Here is a 19039-nt window from a genome sequence, read left to right as displayed (position 1 = left end):
CCTTCCTCTGCTCCAACCAAGCTCCCTCCGTCTTTGGTTCAGCCTGCTGGAGCTACTTTTACATTTAAAACAGTAAGAGCTAAACTCACCCTCAGCTTTTATGTGAATGGAGATGATTATTAACCACTGTGGTGTAATTTTGTGGTGAAGACTGTATTTCTCTGCATACAGGGAGTACCACATCTTGCTGGTTGATGATTCAAATGCTGATCCAGCAAAAGTCCGCCAGAAAAGGTGAGGTGGCTACAATAAGTGATGAGTAACTGTGAAAACTGTTTTGAGGGAATTATTACTAAAATATTGGAATGAATCATTAGGGCACTAGAAAGACCACCAGACTTGACTTTCTCCTGTTTTTCTTACAATTTTGTTGTGTTTTGATTAAGAAGCTATAATGTTAGATTAGCCTGTCTAGCAAGTTACTCAGCTTTGCTAGCAAGTTCGGTTACCTGGTTGCAGATTTAGTTAGCCGATTATTTTGTAGGTTATTACACTACCGTAATTTCACAAATGTTGTTTGTAATAATTCAAATATTTAAAAAGTGTGTACAATATATTTGGTGCCCCCCCCCCCCCCCCCCCCCCCCAAAAAAAGAAAAGGAAATCCCTATCTGAAACTTTGACATCTTATTTTAGCATTAGCATAAAGTTAGCATAAATCCCTTAAACTCCTGTTAGGGAAATTTTATTTTAGTCTGTATGCAGCAAAAATATTTTCTTTTTCCTGAATAACTTTTTTTTTCTAACATGTGGATCTTCTTCAGCAACTAAGAACGAAATTAGTAGTTGGAAGACCATGCTGTGTGGGTCTAAATATTACTATTTTAATTTAAATTCTTTTGTTTAATGAAAGACAGTTTAGTTCTTTGGCTAGGCAAGGCTACATAGTTTTAAAAAATATATTTCTATTTATTTTACAGGCACATGGGGTTTGAAGTCTCTCTGAGTTCTGGTTGGGATAACAGGAAGGCTCGAAAGGAATCAAAGCACAAAGCAAGGGGGTAATAAGATTCATCACAATACCGAGAATGGCTTTTTAAATTAATTTGATCCTGTGCTCTAAGTCTGTTTAAATTACTCAACCAAGTAAAATACTAAAATCCTAGATCATAGTTTGGATGATATGACGGCTGAGTGATATGACATAAAGCTCATTCATAAGTCGTCTTTTAAAATTAAAGCAATTTTACTGTTCAAGCTGTTTTTTACTCACAAGATGTGCAAAACAGCAGCTGCTGTTGCTTCAGGAATTTGTTCACATGAACTAATGCCACATATGCAGTTGTAACCTTAATGTAACATCTGAGTGAATGTGGCCAGGCTTTTGAGCACTGCAGGTACACAAGCATGAGTTTATGAATGAAATTGATTATGTATGCAATGTTACACAATATCAATATAAGCGATATAATTTTATTCTTTATCTTTTTTGAAAATATACAACCCTACGTTTTCTCCTCACAGTTAATTATGTGAATAGGCGAATGTGGGTATAACCACAAATGCTCAGCATATTTTTAAGACAGAGGGTCTGTGTTACCTTATTTATATAAGGTATTTTATATATTTCTCCATTAATTTTCTTCAGTTTATCCAATTTGGGGACTTTTCCCACTCGTAAAAAAAACAGTTAAAATATCTTTTTTATAACAGTCCTGCTCATTTTCCCTTGGTGGAAGTCCAAACCTCTTTACTCGGCCTCAAAATTTTTAATAACTATGAGAACGCCTGCATAGATAATAGCATGTCGTAAATTTTGAATGTTAAGAGAAATATTGCTACGCCTATTACACAAGGTATTTCCAGCTGCATCTCAGGAATATATAACCATAATGTACCTGTCTTGACTTTTTCAAGGTAGTCAAACAAACTCTTTAAGCTAGAGGCTCGTGTCCACATCAAACTGTGCGCCTCATGCTGCATCATAGTGAGTGTTTTGACATCTTTGAGTGGATGGCTCATAAAGTGACCCTGGAAATACCCCGTGGGCTTTGCCTCTTAAACGCAAGGTACAGAGATAAGAGATGCTGAGGGTTTAATTTAGTTTAACTACACCGCTGTTGTTTTCCTTGGGAAAAATACGTGGTCATTATTTTATTTATGTACGTTAGCTTAGACATGTTTTTTTTCTGCCGGCTGTTGTCACTGTTTTCTTCTTTTTTATTCCATCCTCATTAGCGTTGGTGTAGTGCCCCGACAAACCTGCCTCTTGCTTCTTTGATCTTATGAATTCTTGTTTGTTGTTGACTTATTCGCTCTGGGACACAGCGTGGAAGCAATTCACGTTCTTCTGTCTAAATGCCAGGGGGTTGTTAGTTACATTTAACTAACAACTCCCTGCCTGCTCCCTGCCTGGTTTAAGTCCAGGCAGGGAGCATGGGATGCATGCTTTCCCTCCTTTAATTCAGCTTTCTACTGTGTATATAACGTGTATCTCATCAAGAAGAAACGCGCTCCAAAAATAAGAGCAGTCTCAGCAATCCACAAACTTTTAACAGTTCCCTTTTAAGTTAATAGCTGTTGACTGTTTCATGCTCAAAGTTAGATTTTGGGTTGAGCATCACTTTTACAGCTTTGAAGGAAACCACTAACCTTCGCATCCACAGCTTGAAGCCTTCTCAGATAGGCATGTACAACCCCAGTTATTTTACTAGCTGTGTAGGAAGCAGGAGGCGGCGGGTCTGGGAGACATCTGGGGAAAGCTTTCAGTGTGGCACTATAAGTAACGTGGAGCTGTACATTTAGGGACTAGGTGGCTTTACATGAAGACATAACTGTGAGGTTTATTTTCTTGTCCTCCCACCATAGAATTAAGAGATTTTATGGAAGCAAAAAAGTGTTGACAGCAGGCTCAGGTCTGGTGCATATGTGTTTAACAAATGTGGATGGCGTGTTTATCACAAAGTCTGGGCATAATCACAGAAAGGTAATTATCTAAACAGATGTTCATTCACACCTTTCTTTAAGTGTGAAAACACGCCTCTGTTTTTTATTTTGAAATAAATATTTTCGGTTTGGAGGATTGCTGATCATCAGACCCAAATATGCTCCTTAAAAATCTTTTGCTGAGGAACCTTTTATCAAGACCCGTGGGAATAAAGCTTAAATATAAAGACCCAGGTTCTCTGTTCAGATTAGGGCTGTGATACAAGTAAGCATAATGAGTCTGTGTTGAAGCGGCACTGAGTCCACATTACTCTGTTTGACAAGAATCTACAGTTTTCCTTGTGATTTTGATCATATAATATACTGAAATGTCTATTGTGCTTGAGTGTTTGATTTAGTGCAGAAAAACACATGGATTTGATGCCAAATGCAAATAATATTGGGAACTTCTCATCAAAACGGAACTCTCAAGCTTAAAATATTGGGAATATTTTGAGTTATTTTTGCTTGATTCTTTGCTTTGAGTCAAGAAGATCAGTTAAAACTATTGTATATGTACCTTGCTATGCTTAAGTGAGACGTGTGCCTACATTAATTACATTAGGTTGTTGTTTTTATGTTTAAATTTGCTGTACACTGCATGCGTATCCTGGCTGATCATGAGTTAAAAAATGAGCAATGTGAAGGATTGTCCCAGTTTCAGGCCGTCGGTAAGGTTCGTGTTTGGGTAGTGGTGATACTGTGCTACTGGGCCTCCAAATGGTACATTACACAACATGGCCAGATGTGCAGGTTTGGAGGGCACGTGACTCTTAATGAGACATTCAGAACTTCTTTTCTTCACGGAGTGAGACATTAGGAAGGAAGAATATTGAGTCTTATGTTAGCAGCTGGACATTTTTTTAATGTGTCATACTTACTGAATGTGACAGCGTGTCACTGTGTTTATTATTACATAGCGTTAGTGGGAAATTCTTCTGGCATGGAATCAGTATGTGTGTGTGCGTATAGAGCCCTGCATTTGAACTTGTATAATATGTGGTGTATATTATATCACTTTTTATCTGGGCTGTTGAAGTGACGCATTCTGAAAAATAAGGAAAACCTCTAATTGTCTCAGTTATCAGCATATTTGTGAGCGAATTGCTGTGTCATTCAGTGTACAATGATATAAAACAGCCAAAAGCTTTGGCAGCTTTCTAAAAAGAATATTCTTAATTAATAATCTTTTCTGAGAACTACCTATAACAAATACCATGTCAGAATCCATTTCTAAGATTATATCAACATCAAAACTAAAAGCTGATTAAATTAGAACTATGTAAAGTTGAAATTGACATAGTTTGTCATACTTGGAAGTTTTTACCCCTCAGTTGTAAAAGGCTGATGAGGTATTGTTTATATTCAGTTACACACACTCAAAATACACTGACAATTCAATTCACTTCAATTTTATTTATATAGCGCCAAATCACAACAACAGTCGCCTCAAGAAATTCAAAGATTCATAAGATTATAGCATAATCAATCAATTATTACATATTCAAATTATGTACGAAGCATGTAATAGTCACTTGCAGCGTGGCGTCCTGAAGATTACAGATGAAAGATATAGTGCCTTAACCCATTTGATTTGTCTTTTGATTGATTGATTTTTTTGTAATTTATTTTCTTGTGACATAAATGAACCAAGTAAAGATAAAGCTTTAAAGAATTGCTTTTTTGATGAATGCTCTATTCAGCGTGGCAAAATAAATTATTCCATATATCAGCAGTTCCTACTTGTACAGTTAGTAGTAGTGCAGGAGCTAGATTGTTTGAATACAAACTCTTCTTAGGAAGCCTCTAAAGTCAGGCACATCACATGCAAAGATTGCCCCACAGAAGTCTAGATCTTTAAAACTTTACTTACTTTAGGCGTCTGCAGCCCTAGATTTGAGCAGATGGGTGTCTTCGGCTTAGAGGTTTTTTGGGGTTAGGTAGAGTATTTAGTAGTAGTGCACAAGTGAAAAAAAGTGCTCTTCTCCTTTTCTTCTCTTTACCCACATGTCCTGGAGTTAGATGGCGTCCCTGAGCCTGGTTTAACCAGACATCTCTTCCTGTAACAGGAAGCTCTTCCTCACTGTTGTCACCAGGTGCTTACTCACAGGGGATTGTCCGATCTATTGTGTTTTCTCTCTAATATTGTAGGCTCTTTACTTCACGATAGAAACCACTTTGAGACAAAGTTTGTATTGCTGGCACTATATACACAAAACTGAAATTAATTTAATTGAAGATAAAATTTTATATTTATATTAAAACCTCTTAAAAAAGCTGCCTTCGGTATTTACAAGTTGCACTGTCAGTTTTGTGACTAAAAGGCGTGGACACAGGTATTTTTATGGCTAGCTTTATTGCAGCCTTCCAGAAATTTTAGGAGGAAAATATTTAAATGACTCACACAAACAGGATTTACTAAGGTTTGCGGCACACAGTTTACTATAAATTGCACCAACTTTAACACAAAAAGGCCTGTCTTAGTTTTTTCGCCTTATGTGGTTGTGATAGCTGCCGGTGGGGGTTTTGAAATTGGAGATGTTATCAGAACTAGTGGGTAATTGCCGATTGTAGATGACTCAAAGCTGTGAGCCAAAATGTTGGCTCTCTCCTGTAGCTCTTCGATGAGTTTGGAGCCGAGTCCCACATATTTCTGGTCTTGAGTAATACTGGTATATTAATGTAGCAGAACTGAACTGAACTTGACGTGGGGTATTGGAGGGAGAGACGAGAAAAATCTCAATAAAAGATGCGTGCGAGGATATAACTTGCATCTTCATAGGCAGCCGGGTTACAAGTGACCAAGTTACTGTGAGCACAGACGTTTGCATTTTTTTCAGGCTGTTAGTCACATTTCTACACAGAGATCAGTACACATGTCTGTGTATGTTATCTCAGCAGTGCGCACACAAAGAATAACTTTGTTGTAGTCTTTTTTCTCCCTTCCTTTTCCCCCCCTTCCCTTTAGAGCTTCTCTTTAGATCTTGGAATTCAGTTGCCTCTCATTGACTGAAATCTCATGAAACGTCATGCTATTTCAAAACTTCTTACATAAATCCCATGCAACAGGTCTGCCTGTTTTTGGCTCATTAATTTGTTCTACTCTCGGCCAATTGCTCATCACCATTGAAAGGAACTGACTGTGTTCTTTTTCTGCACCCATCAAAACATTTTTTAATTGCAATATCATGCTGATATGTACTGCTTAGTACATTTGGGTCTCAACAGCTTATATTTTATGATAAAATGGTGGCATTATTGAACATCAATGAATGGCTTTACTTCAGCTAAACTTAAATGTAAATTATCATTGGATTAGGGATAAAAGGTTAATGCACATATACTTGATTTTCAGCACTTACGCCAACCTTAATTTCTAGCAATTAGATTTAAGAAAAAGATAAGTCCGTGTTTTTATCCATTTCTAACACATATTTAAAAATTACTTTGCTTACTTTGAATGCCTGCTTGACTAAGCAGCACTTACTGCTCTGTGATCCACACTCTGCTGTCATGATTTGTTTGGCCGGACTCAAATGCAGGACTCAGGAATGAAAGTGCGGTGAGTTTATTTACAGTGCTGGTGTAGATAGTGCTATATACAAAGTCTTTTTGAAGTGCTTGGTTTAAGAGTCCAATATGTACAAAATCTAATGGAAGGAAGGTTCTGTGAATCAAAATCCCCGAACAGAATCTCCTAACTCCGCCAAGTAACAAACACTCTCAGAACTCCGCTGGGACGTCCTAAGCACATAAAGAAGCACATTAGAGGTCTTCGGCCAGTTCACAGAGCCTTACACCACAGTTAGATAACACTCAGGTGAATTCTGAAGGTCAGGTCCTACCTTAAATAGCAAACAGGTGAATGGCAGTTTTCTGTGTGAGAACAGCATTTTTATATGCATCTTTTTCTGCATTGTGTTATATATTTCATGCAGCTAGTAATATCAGATAGCCACTATATCAATCAGACTTTAATGCGGAGTGCATCCATTACCATAATAGGCAAATAAATATATTGTATATTGTTGTAAATTAACAAATCAACGTTGAATGGCTTTTAGTTTTTAAGGTGTAATATAAATTACGATGGCAATTACACTTAGGCGTTCCATCTGCTTCATTACTCTTCCCTTTGTGTACTAATATTGAGGATGTGTTTGGACATGAGCTGCAAGGCACAGCTATCATTGAAGGATGAAAGTGTTGTTATTGTGAAGAAATACACTATTTGATTACCATGTATAGGAAAGACAAAGTACTTGCCTGTGATTTATTTCAAATCAGGAGGTAGGTGTGCATTCTGCAGAAGAGCTAAGTGCTCATACCCATCTGTGCAAACAAATGGAGCTAAACAAAACACATAGTGAGTACAGCAGAAGAGTGTGTGACGTCTTTATATGTAAAATAAAAGCTGAGCAATTCATTCTGTGTGTCAGGAAAAAGAGAGACAAATTGAGAGATATACAAAAATGGAAAGAGTAAGAAATCATTTTTTTCCTACTCTATTATCAGATTCTGGCAAGAAGAGCTCTGTGCTGAACTTTGTTTGTCTTCAAATTAAAAATAATATGTGAAAGGAAGGAAAAGTGTGTTAGTTATGTACATTTGTAATCCTGGAGGGCATGTCAAGAGCATATGAGTCAAGTCCCGTTTCTCAGAGTACCTTTTTGTCCTTTAGGTGGATGTACAGCAATGAGTTAAACGAATTTGCTTGCATTATACAAAGTTTTGGAACTTTTTTGTTTGCTTTTTTTGTTTCAGGAAGCTCATTTTATCTTTAATGCACATATTGTGGTTGTATTATGTCAGCAGCACCATGGTTGATTATATGTTTTCAAATAGAACAATAAGCTAAATTGCAGTAAAGGTTATAAGGAATGTGTAATAAACCTTTGTGGCCTTATTCAGGCCAAAGTGTAATATATATATGGCATGCACAATGTTTAATTTTCTGAGCAATTCCACCTCCCTTTAGAAGATCCCTGTAATGGCTTTTCATGTGACCTGTAGCACTAATGAAAAATGCCATGTTAACCAACCGATAAATCTATGTGAGAAGACAGTGTGCCATCACTCTCTAAACCATGTTTGATAGAAGTAGAAGTAATGATGTTCCTTTTTAGTTTAGGACATAGAAAAGACAGGGAGAAGGATTAAAAGGGGGGCAAAAGAGACAAACTGGATCACAGGCCAGCAGGGGAATGGAGGCAGCCATACTCGGTTATGGTAGAAGCAGCGAATCCTGGAGGGAGTAAACCTTTAGTTTCTTCTTTTGTCTCTGACTTCATTTATTACCCTTAACAGCTCGAAAAGAGATGACATAACCACCTCAGTGTTCAATGAATCAATGTAGATATTTGCCTTTTAAGTTTGCATGCATGACCCAAAGCTTTCTGTTCTCTCCACAGGGAGTAAGAGGACTGTATGTTGCCTCTTGCTGTAGTTTCTCCACCACTACCATGAGCTGGAGTTTTCTGACTCGCCTGCTGGAAGAAATCCACAACCATTCTACATTTGTGGGCAAGATCTGGCTCACCGCTCTCATTGTTTTCCGCATTGTGCTAACAGCCGTAGGAGGAGAGTCAATCTACTACGATGAACAAAGCAAGTTTGTCTGCAACTCAGCCCAGCCAGGCTGTGAGAACGTATGCTACGACGCCTTCGCTCCACTGTCACACGTCCGCTTCTGGGTCTTTCAAATTATCCTGGTGGCCACCCCTTCAGTTATGTACCTGGGCTACGCTGTCAACAAAATTGCTCGGGCAGAGGAGAAGGCAGAAAGTGGGGGAGTGAATGGATTTTCCCAGAAGAAACCCAAGAAGCACTATCTTGCAGGCAGAAAGCAGCACAGGGGCATTGAAGAGGCTGAGGATGACGACGAGGAAGACCCGATGATCTATGAAGTGGCAGAGGTGGAGAACGACGATTGTGAAGCAGAAAAGGGAGGCAGCTGTGATAGAAAAGTAAAAGCCAAAGTACGCCATGATGGGCGTCATCGTATCAAAGAGGATGGATTGATGCGCCTTTACGTCTTCCAACTCCTGTTGCGCTCCTTGCTGGAGGTTGCTTTCCTCTGTGGTCAGTACGCCCTCTATGGCTTTTCCGTTCCTGCCACCTACGTATGCAAAGACCAGCCCTGTCCTCATAAGGTGGACTGCTTTGTGTCGCGACCAACTGAGAAGACAATCTTTCTCCTCATCATGTACACAGTCTCCCTGCTCTGTCTAGCACTCAATATATGGGAGATGCTTCACCTGGGCATAGGTACCATGTATGAGATAATACACTCCCGCAAGACGGAGCTCCCCAGTGATGAGCTCTACGGGCTGGCAAGAGGACAAGGCCCTCTTAACGAGGTGAGATTGAGTGAGGAAGACTACAGCTCTTACCCATTTTCTTGGAATGCACCAGCGCCTCCACCTGGGTACAACATCGCCGTCAAACCTCCTCTAGGGAACCACAACCAACCACTACCCATCACTGATCTCACTAATGCCAAGCTGGCATGTCAGCAGAATCACGTGAACATTCCCCAAGAGGAGCGTCAACAGAATGGCATTAATGATGAAAACCAGTGCAGAGCTGGGAAGGGAGATGCACCCAGGGCTGTTCATAAGGACAGCGGTAGACCTCAGAAAATCCTGGAGGGTGATAATCAGACCTACATCCAGCTGCAGAGCCACACTAACAACCGCAGCAAGCCCCACCGTGAACGTAAACACCGGCAGACCAACAGACACGCCTCCAGCAGGGCAGATACAGACAGAGGTAGCAGCGGCACCAGCAGTAGCAGCAAATATGGAGTCATAAAGGGTTCAGAGTGGATTTGAAACACGACTATGTAAAACAGCTTAGCTATTTAGCTCAGTTCAGTGAAGAAGCTTTGTATAGCAGGAAAATAGAGCAGAGGAGAGTATCAGAAATAATATCTTGAATACATTTTGCGCTAAGATTTTGGTACCCTGTTTTTTTTACCTTGTTTAAGCAGAGACTTTAATGCTGCAATTGAAAGTGCCTTACTTAAACCATCTAAAAGCAGCTTCATTCAAACTGAGCAACCCTTTATGTTACAGAATTAAAGTTTTTTTTTCATTGCCATCCACAGTTAAAGATTTGAATAATTTTTCTCATGAATATTCAAAATTGTTCTTCAGTTTCTTTTTGGTGTAGATCGTTTTCCCTCAAGCAACAAAAAGGCTGTTTTCACATAGGTACTGCAGCCCTAAACCGTATGAATCATTAGATATTGTCTTTAACATGCCAGTTCTCTAGTAAAAAATGCATGATGTTTAATTGTGCAAAATCAAGAATAGAGAAGCGAATATTCTGCTGAGTTCACAGTTAATGAGTGGTCATCCTGTTTCCTGCCTCCTGCACGCTATAGTCAGGCAGTGCCCTCCTCACGACCACAGGGAGTTTTTCCGGTAGTCTAAATGCAGCTGACTGGAATGTCCTGCTGTCTGTTTTATGTAAGTTAAAACAACAATGTCCTGGTCTAATTCTCATGATTTTTTTTTTAGAAGTTGTGTTTGAAAACAGCTAACAAAAAAATAAGAGACAGTGTGTTTCAGCTGGTAATTTCACCATATTTTCTTTTGGTATTTTAAAAGCATTCCCACTATTTTTGGAGAAAGAAAAGAGAAGTTTTCGTTATTGTTTCGAGAGGCAAGCTTTAAAAAAAGTCATATATTATAGTACAGGTATTACCTTTTTTTAACATACTTTATTTTTTCAACCATTCATCCAGTAGTATACATTAAAAAGAACGAGTGCATCAAGCTTTTTATATGCTTCATTTGTTTCTTTCTTTTATCAATCTTTTACTTGGATTTCCATATTTTCAGTCTGAAAGGCCATTTGTCATTTGTTGTTACTGTGTTTGGTTTTGTTAAAGGAGGAACAAAACGTGCATGTTTTGAATAAAGAGTTTGTATTTGTCTCATAATCTTTGTCTTGTTTTCAATGATTTGATTGTCGGTCTAGAATGAAAACTATATTATTAATTTAATGCTGAATATTTGAGCATGTGGGTAATTTACACTGGTACTCAGCTCAAACTTGCATTGCCCTCTGCTGGGCACAAAGAGGGAGTAATATAATAGCTCTATGTCTCTCAGTGGGATCCCTGTAGATAAAACTTACCAAATATTTTCTGTGTCTATATTTTAAATCTGTCATATATTGGAACTTTTATTGAAAGAAAGGTTCATCACTGAGAAATCTAATATATTTTGTGGTGAAATATTTAGTATATGGCTCCTTAAAACTAACATGGCAAGTAGAATTTACCATAGTCAAAAATGAATCTTGGGGATTTTCTCTGGAAATGTGTTTGACCAGTGATTGTAGTTTTCTGTAGTCATTGTGTTTGACCCTCTGACATGCTGATAATCAGTTGCAATAAGTATCAGATGAAGCATCTACTAAACAGCTAAGTTTCTTTTCATGAATTGTTATTGTCTGTTTTCTTGAATTTCATAAGTTATTTCTCTTATTTTCCTTTTCAAAGGCCAAATTGATAACCAGGGTGCTTTTGTGTTGGGTTCAGGATACTGTACCAGTGACTGTAAGAACCTTACCTTTAACTCATAATATATTTCATATATATTAAAAGGTAAATTTGAAAATGAAAGCCAGGGCTCACGTTTCAGACAACAGGTTATGTGGAGGGCAGCGTCAGGAGCAAACAGTCTTTTCTTTTTTGACGTCAGTGCTAAATTAAAATGGGAAGGCGTTTCAACTTTTGATTTCACACTGATTGAAAAGCACCTGAAGGCAGCGTCAGACCGGATGTTACGCCGTCTTCATGTCCGCACGTCCTCCAGTGTTTTTGAAAAAGCGGCGGTTACAGTTTCGCCGGCTTGTTGACGAAGCGATAGCAGTTTTTTTTTTTTTTTTCGCTTCTCTCCAGCACAGGAACAAAACACAAGTAAGCCGTGTTTCTTTTCTCTTTTTTGTCACAAAGAAGCAGAACATGGGTTAAATTTAGCCGACATTGAATGGTTTCTGGCTGTTGTTAGAGAGAGCTAACCTCGCTCAAGTCGGCTAAAGCTAACTAGTAGAGTGGCTAGGCTGAACCTTGAACTGCGCAGTTGCGTTTTGGTGGTAATCTTACGTGACCGAAATTCAAACTGCTGCTCTTTAAAACAATTTTTTGTAAACATAGTGCTAGAAAGCTAATTTATACTCTTGCCGGTTTTGTTGCTTAAAAGCTTATTTGGATCTTGACAGATGTTCCTTAAATTTTGTAGGCTCCTGGTGCTTGTGACAGCCTTTACTGCATCAGGATCATGCAACCGCAGCAGTATTTAAAAGAACGTGGATATGGGCTCCTGGGAAAGCTGTGTCTTGGGGCAAAAAAGCTGGAGGGAAAGACCTTCTACCTGGACAATGTGAAGAAACAGCCAACAGTCCTGCTTTTGGAATCCATCTCTCTTTTTGGAGGGGTAAGCATATGTTAAGATAGCTTGCCAGTGGAACCTTTTTTTAAAAGGCTGTCGCATTGTATTTAAAATATATCTTCAAAAGTGTCTGTAAGAAGACAGACACTTTTTGATATAGATGACAAAAGCATCAATCTTGAGTCTTTTAAACCTTTGAATAATGGATTTAGTCTTGAATTCTGCACGCATACAACCCTAATAACGAATATATTGATCGTCTTCACTGACCTGATCTTTTCTTTTGTATGTCATTGGCTGTACTCGTGTGTTTGAATAAATTTTGTTTTTCTTTAGAAAATAAAGTATTATTACTGTTGATAAACACTTGATAAGTTCAAATGGTCAGTGAACACTTACAGTACATCCACTGGACTGAGGTTAGATTTTGCATTCATCAGAAACTCACATGGATATTGTTTTAATTTTTTTTTTTTTTCTTTTGAAGAGGGTCGAGAGTTTTCTACACAAGGATGTAAACTTTGTTGTGACTGGAAACAAAGAAGGCCTGGACGAGAAGAGTATTGTTTCAAAGGGTGGAGCAAGTCAATCAGCCCAACAACTGATTAAGCAGCGGGACAACGGCCTCATCAAGCAGCGACCTGGAACTCCCAGGCCAATGGTACTTTATCTCCTTTTATCACTTTCAGTCAGGCTTTTGATTAGTTATCAAATACCACAAATCTATTTTGGCAGATGATTTACTGCCCTGAAACCTGGAAAGCTACTCTGAAAACATTCTAACACAAGATCACTAAAAAGATCAAACTCATTAGGCATTAGTGTAAGTTAAATGAACTACACTGTATAACTGCACTGCGTTTGTGTCTATAGGCTTGCAGCAGTCGAGGGAAAGCGCTGCTCGAAAAAGCCATTCGCAACAATGTAAGTCAATGAAGACAAAATTCTCTTTATAAGTACTGATGATGTATTTTGATATTTTACTTCACTGTCTCTTTTCTGATGAATCTGCCTTGTAGGAACGACTGCAGGGAAGCAGTGTTTTGTCCAGTGCTCGATCATGGGGAGTCAAGATTTTGCATGTGGATGGTATCCTTTTGACTAAATTTAATGGAATTTCACAACAAACCATGATTAACATGCAGTGAGCCTATGCTCACAGCAGATGGCATTGTGTGATTGCTCATGTTTTCTTGTATGCTGCTATTTTAATGCGGCATTTCATTTTAATTGAAGTTGTCTGCTGTGTACCAGTTTGTGGCTGTTTATCTTGTCCAAGGAACAATCAGAAACTTGGCAAAGCGCTACAAAAAAATCCAGATTGTTCCTAAAGTGGCTGGACTTGAACTATTGTGTTATTTTCAGTACTCAAAAGTATATTTTTAGGAGAGATGTCTACAGTGTCCTTTGTACTTTGTTTTAAACTCAGTGCCCAGATTAAAAAACATTATTTGTTTTGCACATTGAAAGTTGTTCCTTAACGTGTTATCAGATGTCCTCCGTTATCTGAAACATTTAACTCGAGAGAGCTTCAGTACTAAACACAAGAGGGCAGAGGTAAGGTGTTTGAGCTGTTTATCTTTTCACATCATTTGACAGATTTCCTGTTGTAGCGGCTTTTAGATTTTAGGGCTGGAAAATGGTAACCATAGCAAGCAAACACATGATGGAGACCAATTAAAACTGAATGAAGTAAAAGATATAGTTGATGTTGGTTTTATATTGATGATTTTTATTTTTACTGCAGAAGACTGGCACTAAACATCAAGGTTCTCCTGCTGTCAAGGGTAAGTCTGTGGTTATGTTTTGATTCAATTTCCTCACAACATTTGTACTTTGGCTAATTTATTTGTCTTTTCCTTCTCAAATCTGCTGTCAACAGCTTTGGGCTTGAGATCCCCGTATCTTAAAATTGAGGACTTGAGCAGGTGAGTTCCCTCTTTTGAGGAGTTCAGTTTATATTTAAGGAAGAGAAAGTTTATTTATTTTCTTTAGAAATCAGTCACACCTAGTTTTAGAATAGCTTAAAATAACAAGATACTCCGATGTTTTAAGTTAATTTTTTTTTCTTCCCCAAATTAAATCCTAGTCAGTAAAGACAGACAAGTTGGGATTTAGCAAGGCAAAGGAAGGTTTTTCTTTCTCCCCCAAGGCCGGCAAGGCCTCATTTAATGGTTCGGTGTCAGATTTGAGCCTTTTTTAGAGGGTTAAGCATACTGACAGTGAAGCAGCAGTGGGGGGCAGTGATCTATCCCATTGTTTCTGCCCGTCTTGCCCCACTGGGTGCTGGTTCTGGAGGTGTGTATTTCAGCCCAGATGAATTTCTTGTAATGTGACGAGCTCCCCTCCCACTGAGGCAGCTCCCCAGGAGGCCAGAGCTCAACTGGATACGATTTCTATTTGATGAGGCTTTGCAAGCTCCACTGCCCCTTCCTGCAGGGGATCTCTGTGTGCTAACAGAGCCCGTCATTTGCGCTCTCATTTCAGTTAATTGATGTGATCTGGCTAATGTGTATGGGCCATTGCTATGACATTGAACCCATGGCATCTGGACTGCTAGATACAGTCGATCTCAAATAAGTTTTTGAAAAGTGGTTAGTATAGCTTCAAAATGCTTCAGCTATATAATTACTGTATTACTGTCAATCTTTATATTCTTAGTGTTGTAATGTTGAAACATTGATACAGACATTTTTATTTGGTTTTTCATTTTTTTCTATTGTTCCTCCCTCTGTTATTCTGCCATGTAAACAGGAAATACAAGCCTTTGCACATGCAGTCTATGACCTTCCCAGATCTGTACTACGCTGGTCGATTCAGTCCCTTTGAATGTCCTCCTCCTCCTCGGTTTGAAAAGAAGACAGAGATGGAGGAAACTAAAACAAGGTTTGTTCACATGTGGTTGGCTAACTGTTTGAATAATACTGATTAATATATATATTTTACAAACTGTTTGATTATTTTTCATTTTTGAATAAATGGTTGAAATATGGTGGAAATAAGTTGCACTCCATGGAGAAAGTGTTTTATTCTGTAAAAAGTATTTTGAGGATTCATAATATTTGTATTTTTCTTAATTAGGGTCAAGAAAGTTGAAAGTAGCATTCAAGAAAAATCCCAAAGTAAATCCCGACTTAGTTGTAACCCTTCACCTTGGCGACCACGCAAAAAGGACCCTTCTTACTGTGAATGCTGCCAACAATCATTCACAAATCTGGAAGAGGTAGGAATTCTTTTTAATTTTTTTAAATTATTATTTAAAGCAAATAGAAGTTGGTTCCTTTGGGTGATTTTGTTCATTTTCATGATGTGGGTTTTTGTGTTTTTGTTTTTTTGTCCTTGAAGCACTTGCAGTCCAATCAGCACCGCACATTTGTGCTGGATCCTTTGAATTACAGCTTGGTGGATCAGCTTGTGGTTGAAATGCTTCCAGAATTTGATCCCAATCCACCCCAGCAAGAAGAACTGAGCAGGTCAGCTTGGATTATGATATATTTTGATATAGATTTATTTATATTTTTTCTGTTTTCAACTGATCGTCTGTATCCTTCTCTAGACTTCCAACTCCTTTGCCTATCCATGATGTCTGTGAACTGGAGCCTCTTTCTGATACCGAGACGGAGCATGCTGTTCAGGCCCTGCAGAGACGAGGTTCATCATTAAATACTCACCTTTCCAGCCCTACCAGGGGTCCTCTTTCCTGTCCCGGCCCTGCCAGTCCATCACCAGGAGTTCAGTTTACCATCCCAAATCCAGGCACTCAGCCCGCTGGCGCTCAGTCTTTCAATTATGTGACAGACTGCCAGCTGCCTGATATGCATCCTCGGGCTTTGAGTCCAGTCATGCCTGTATTAAAACCTGAAGTAGAAGCCCAGGACTCAGTCAATCAACTGCCTGAAATTCAGCATCTCTCTCCATGTCCCCTCTCTGACCCTTTCTCCCTGCCTCCAGTCCTCAGCCCCCAAGTCCCCTATTCCTACATTATAAATCCTCAAAGTCCTTACTCAGACCCCCCTGTTCTTAGTCCTCAACCATACATCACAGAGCAGCCTGTGGAAGGACAAACTGAGGATGGTGTGTTTACATTTGTCTCAGCATTCACAGATGTTCTCTCCACCCCACCACTTACCTCTGGGGCTGTGACCATTGCAGGAAGAGCAAAAACAGACAATGTTGTTGAGTTTGCTGGGCTTGTGTGTTCTAACAGAGATTTGGAGTGCACCACTCGATCTTCAGGTAGATCTCGTTCCCTTCCTCGTCAGTCAGAAATCGCAGTAAACCCCAAAAAGCGCTGTCGATCTGCCAGCCCTGAATGTAGCAACAGTAAAAGGATGAGGACAACAAAGACTGGTAACAGTGATAGCTGGACGGGACAAAATATTAAACCACCAAAACCACAAAGTGACAATACAGCAAAGAGTGACTGTGCGTTACTCTTGGACAAGCTCCGTTATGAAATCTCTCAGTCTTGTCTCAGTTCAACTGTCTCTTCAACTTTTACTACTGTGGATATGTTTGGTTTAAAACAGACTTGTAGTACGTTATGTTTTCCGAGTACACAGAATTTAGCTCGATCCTCTGTCAAAATTGACCCGGCTGCCACTCAATCAGTCGACTTCCACACTGATAAATGTCACAGTGGGTTTTCTAGTCAAGAATCTCAGCGTTCAGTATCTCACTCTACCTCAATCTGTATCGAGCCAGGCCTCATCCCAGACCTGGCGAAGCTCTCTCCATCATCCTCAGAGTCAGACTGGGACTGTGACCTGCTGTCACAGCTGGGCCCGACCTCAGCTACACCTCTGGCATCCACTGAAGAGAACTGTGAGCTCGACAAGGAACTACTCCACAGGCCATGTCCCTGGATGCACGACACCAGCTACGAGTCACACCTGCATACTGTCCTTAAGCCATCAACCCCATCCGGCTCAATGTGTGGGGAAGAAAGGGACCCTTTTAGCAGGACTGTAGTACAGATTGTAGAGGTTCAGCACTGACAGCTATTTTCTTGACTTTTTTGTGAAAGATGGGAAGCACAAAAGCCCTTTGTACACTGAATAAATATTTAAAAATAGGGCTTAATTTCAGATTTAATTGTCTTCTGCGTTACATGCTGATTAATTTATCCTGCATCTTCCCAAGAATTTGAATCCTGTTGATGATCATGTTCCTCTTGAACCCTCATTGTGCATAGTCCCCTTAATAGTATTGCGTGTTGTGCTGACTGCAGTCGCTCAGGCAGCTCTGTTCGGGAACTCGTGGCGATACTGAGAATTTAATGAGGCCTTCCTGAAAGGGGGCATTATTCAATTACTGTAAGTGCTGCGCCTGGATCAGGTCCCACATATGCTGGTGTTGATAGTCAAACGGATGAGGCGTTCACAGGGTGGAGGACTGACGAACTGTGAGCCAAATCACCTGATTAATGTCAAAAAGCTTTTCCTGCATTTTGAGGGTGGGCCAGAGGACTGGCTTTGTCAAGGAGAAGCAAGTTAGGTTTATTAGATATACAGTATGAGGTCATCTACCAATAAATACCATTTTTGGACATCTCTGATATGATGAAATGGTCTCTAAAGTCCAGAACTCACTGCTGCTTCTAAACATGAAAAAAGGTCACAATGTGACAAAGGGAATGCAACATGATTTTTGCATATGGAAGTATGTCAGTTGTCTCTGGGAATGTGAATTGAAACCTTGTACAGTGTTTTTTAATAAATGTTTTTATTCATAAATATCCCCCCTCTCTGTGCTTTTTTCCATGTGTGGTGAAGACTTTATAAATGCTGACTGTATGTCAAACTTAAATAAGAAGTGAAGGATGAAGCAAGGGCAGCAGCAAGTCGATGTGTCCTGTTTGGCTCATCAGACCAGCTGACATGAACAATATTTGATATGTTCTCCTCATCCCAGTTTTCATTAATACTAACTGCCCAGTTTTCACCCAACCGATAAGTGAATCATATTATTGCGTATATATAATTCAAATATATTCATTTACACAATTCTTTCGGGATAATGGCTTTAATTCAATATTAATTATAAGAAAATGTATTTATTATTCTAATCGACAGGGCAAAGAAAATATACTTAGCTCATCTGCATTATAAATAATAAACCACTGTTTCAAATGCATTAGATGGATGGCATGCATTTGAAGTCCTTAAAATAATGCCTGAATCTGCACGGTGATATCAGGTGTTTCCCCTCGGGCTCCCGGGCCCGAGTGCTGGATCCATTAGTGTGTGGGTGGTCCCGTCACGCCCCACGTGCTGCTTGTTTCCTCGCGCAGCCTCACTCAGTAACGAGGCCGGCAGACAGGTGTGTGAAGCCGAGCAGCTCAGGGCGACACGGACACACAAACACCATGTTACCCCAGCCTAGAGGAGGAGGAGCACCTTCAAGGTGTTTGTAAGCGCCACAGGCGGACAGGGAGTGAGAAATGCGGGCGTACAGTGTGAAGGCACCAAGCTGCTGTGTTTGTCTTCACTGTCAACAACAACAAGAGTCCTGCTGCAGCTCTGCTCACGGCTGGTGTCGGTTCATTTAACGGCGCTGCACGGAGGAAATCACTGGGACTATGTGAGCATCATGCTCGCGGTGAGATGCCTGCTGTTCGCTGCAGTGTACGCACGGTACGCCGAGACAGGTAAGAGGTTCCCACGCTTCAAACACAGAGCCAAATACTCGCGATTTAATAAATAAGTAGG

The 19039-nt window shown here is 39.6% G+C and overlaps 3 protein-coding genes across 6 annotated transcripts in view; all 3 read left to right on the top strand.

The window, feature by feature from the left end:
- The first annotated feature begins 18 nt into the window (after positions 1-18).
- LOC146512670 (gap junction gamma-1 protein-like) lies at positions 19-11512 on the top strand. Of its 2 annotated transcripts, none has more exons than XM_085170897.1 (3): positions 19-72; positions 172-234; positions 8337-11512. In XM_085170897.1, exon 3 carries the CDS (start codon positions 8388-8390, stop codon positions 9756-9758), a length of 1371 nt encoding a protein of 456 aa, XP_085027023.1. In that variant the 5' UTR covers positions 19-72; positions 172-234; positions 8337-8387; the 3' UTR covers positions 9759-11512. The 2 variants fall into 2 exon arrangements, with proteins under 2 accessions (XP_085027023.1, XP_085027022.1); XM_085170896.1 differs by having other exon boundaries at positions 34-72; positions 172-239; positions 8341-11512.
- Positions 11513-11623: 111 nt separating this feature from the next.
- On the top strand, positions 11624-17517 carry dbf4b (DBF4B-CDC7 kinase regulatory subunit). The gene is made up of 12 exons (XM_085170883.1): positions 11624-11857; positions 12180-12374; positions 12817-12990; positions 13203-13253; positions 13349-13418; positions 13822-13886; positions 14077-14116; positions 14212-14257; positions 15084-15215; positions 15411-15552; positions 15675-15802; positions 15886-17517. Exons 1-12 carry the CDS (start codon positions 11735-11737, stop codon positions 17324-17326), a joined length of 2607 nt encoding a protein of 868 aa, XP_085027009.1. The 5' UTR covers positions 11624-11734; the 3' UTR covers positions 17327-17517.
- A 958-nt stretch (positions 17518-18475) lies between these two features.
- Positions 18476-19039, top strand: part of adam11 (ADAM metallopeptidase domain 11) — a 29450-nt gene continuing 28886 nt past the window's right edge. The window contains exon 1 of one of the 3 annotated variants that reach the window (XM_085170887.1): positions 18476-18978. In XM_085170887.1, coding sequence (XP_085027013.1) covers positions 18921-18978 — 58 coding nt within the window. In that variant the 5' untranslated portion in view covers positions 18476-18920. The remainder of the gene's footprint in view (positions 18979-19039) is intronic. The other 2 variants (XM_085170884.1, XM_085170885.1) reach the window with 2 other exon arrangements.

Source organism: Neolamprologus multifasciatus, chromosome 8 (genome assembly GCF_963576455.1).
Source record: "Neolamprologus multifasciatus chromosome 8, fNeoMul1.2, whole genome shotgun sequence".
Classification (NCBI taxonomy): Eukaryota; Metazoa; Chordata; class Actinopteri; order Cichliformes; family Cichlidae; genus Neolamprologus; species Neolamprologus multifasciatus.
This window is presented reverse-complemented; position numbering and strand designations above follow the sequence as displayed.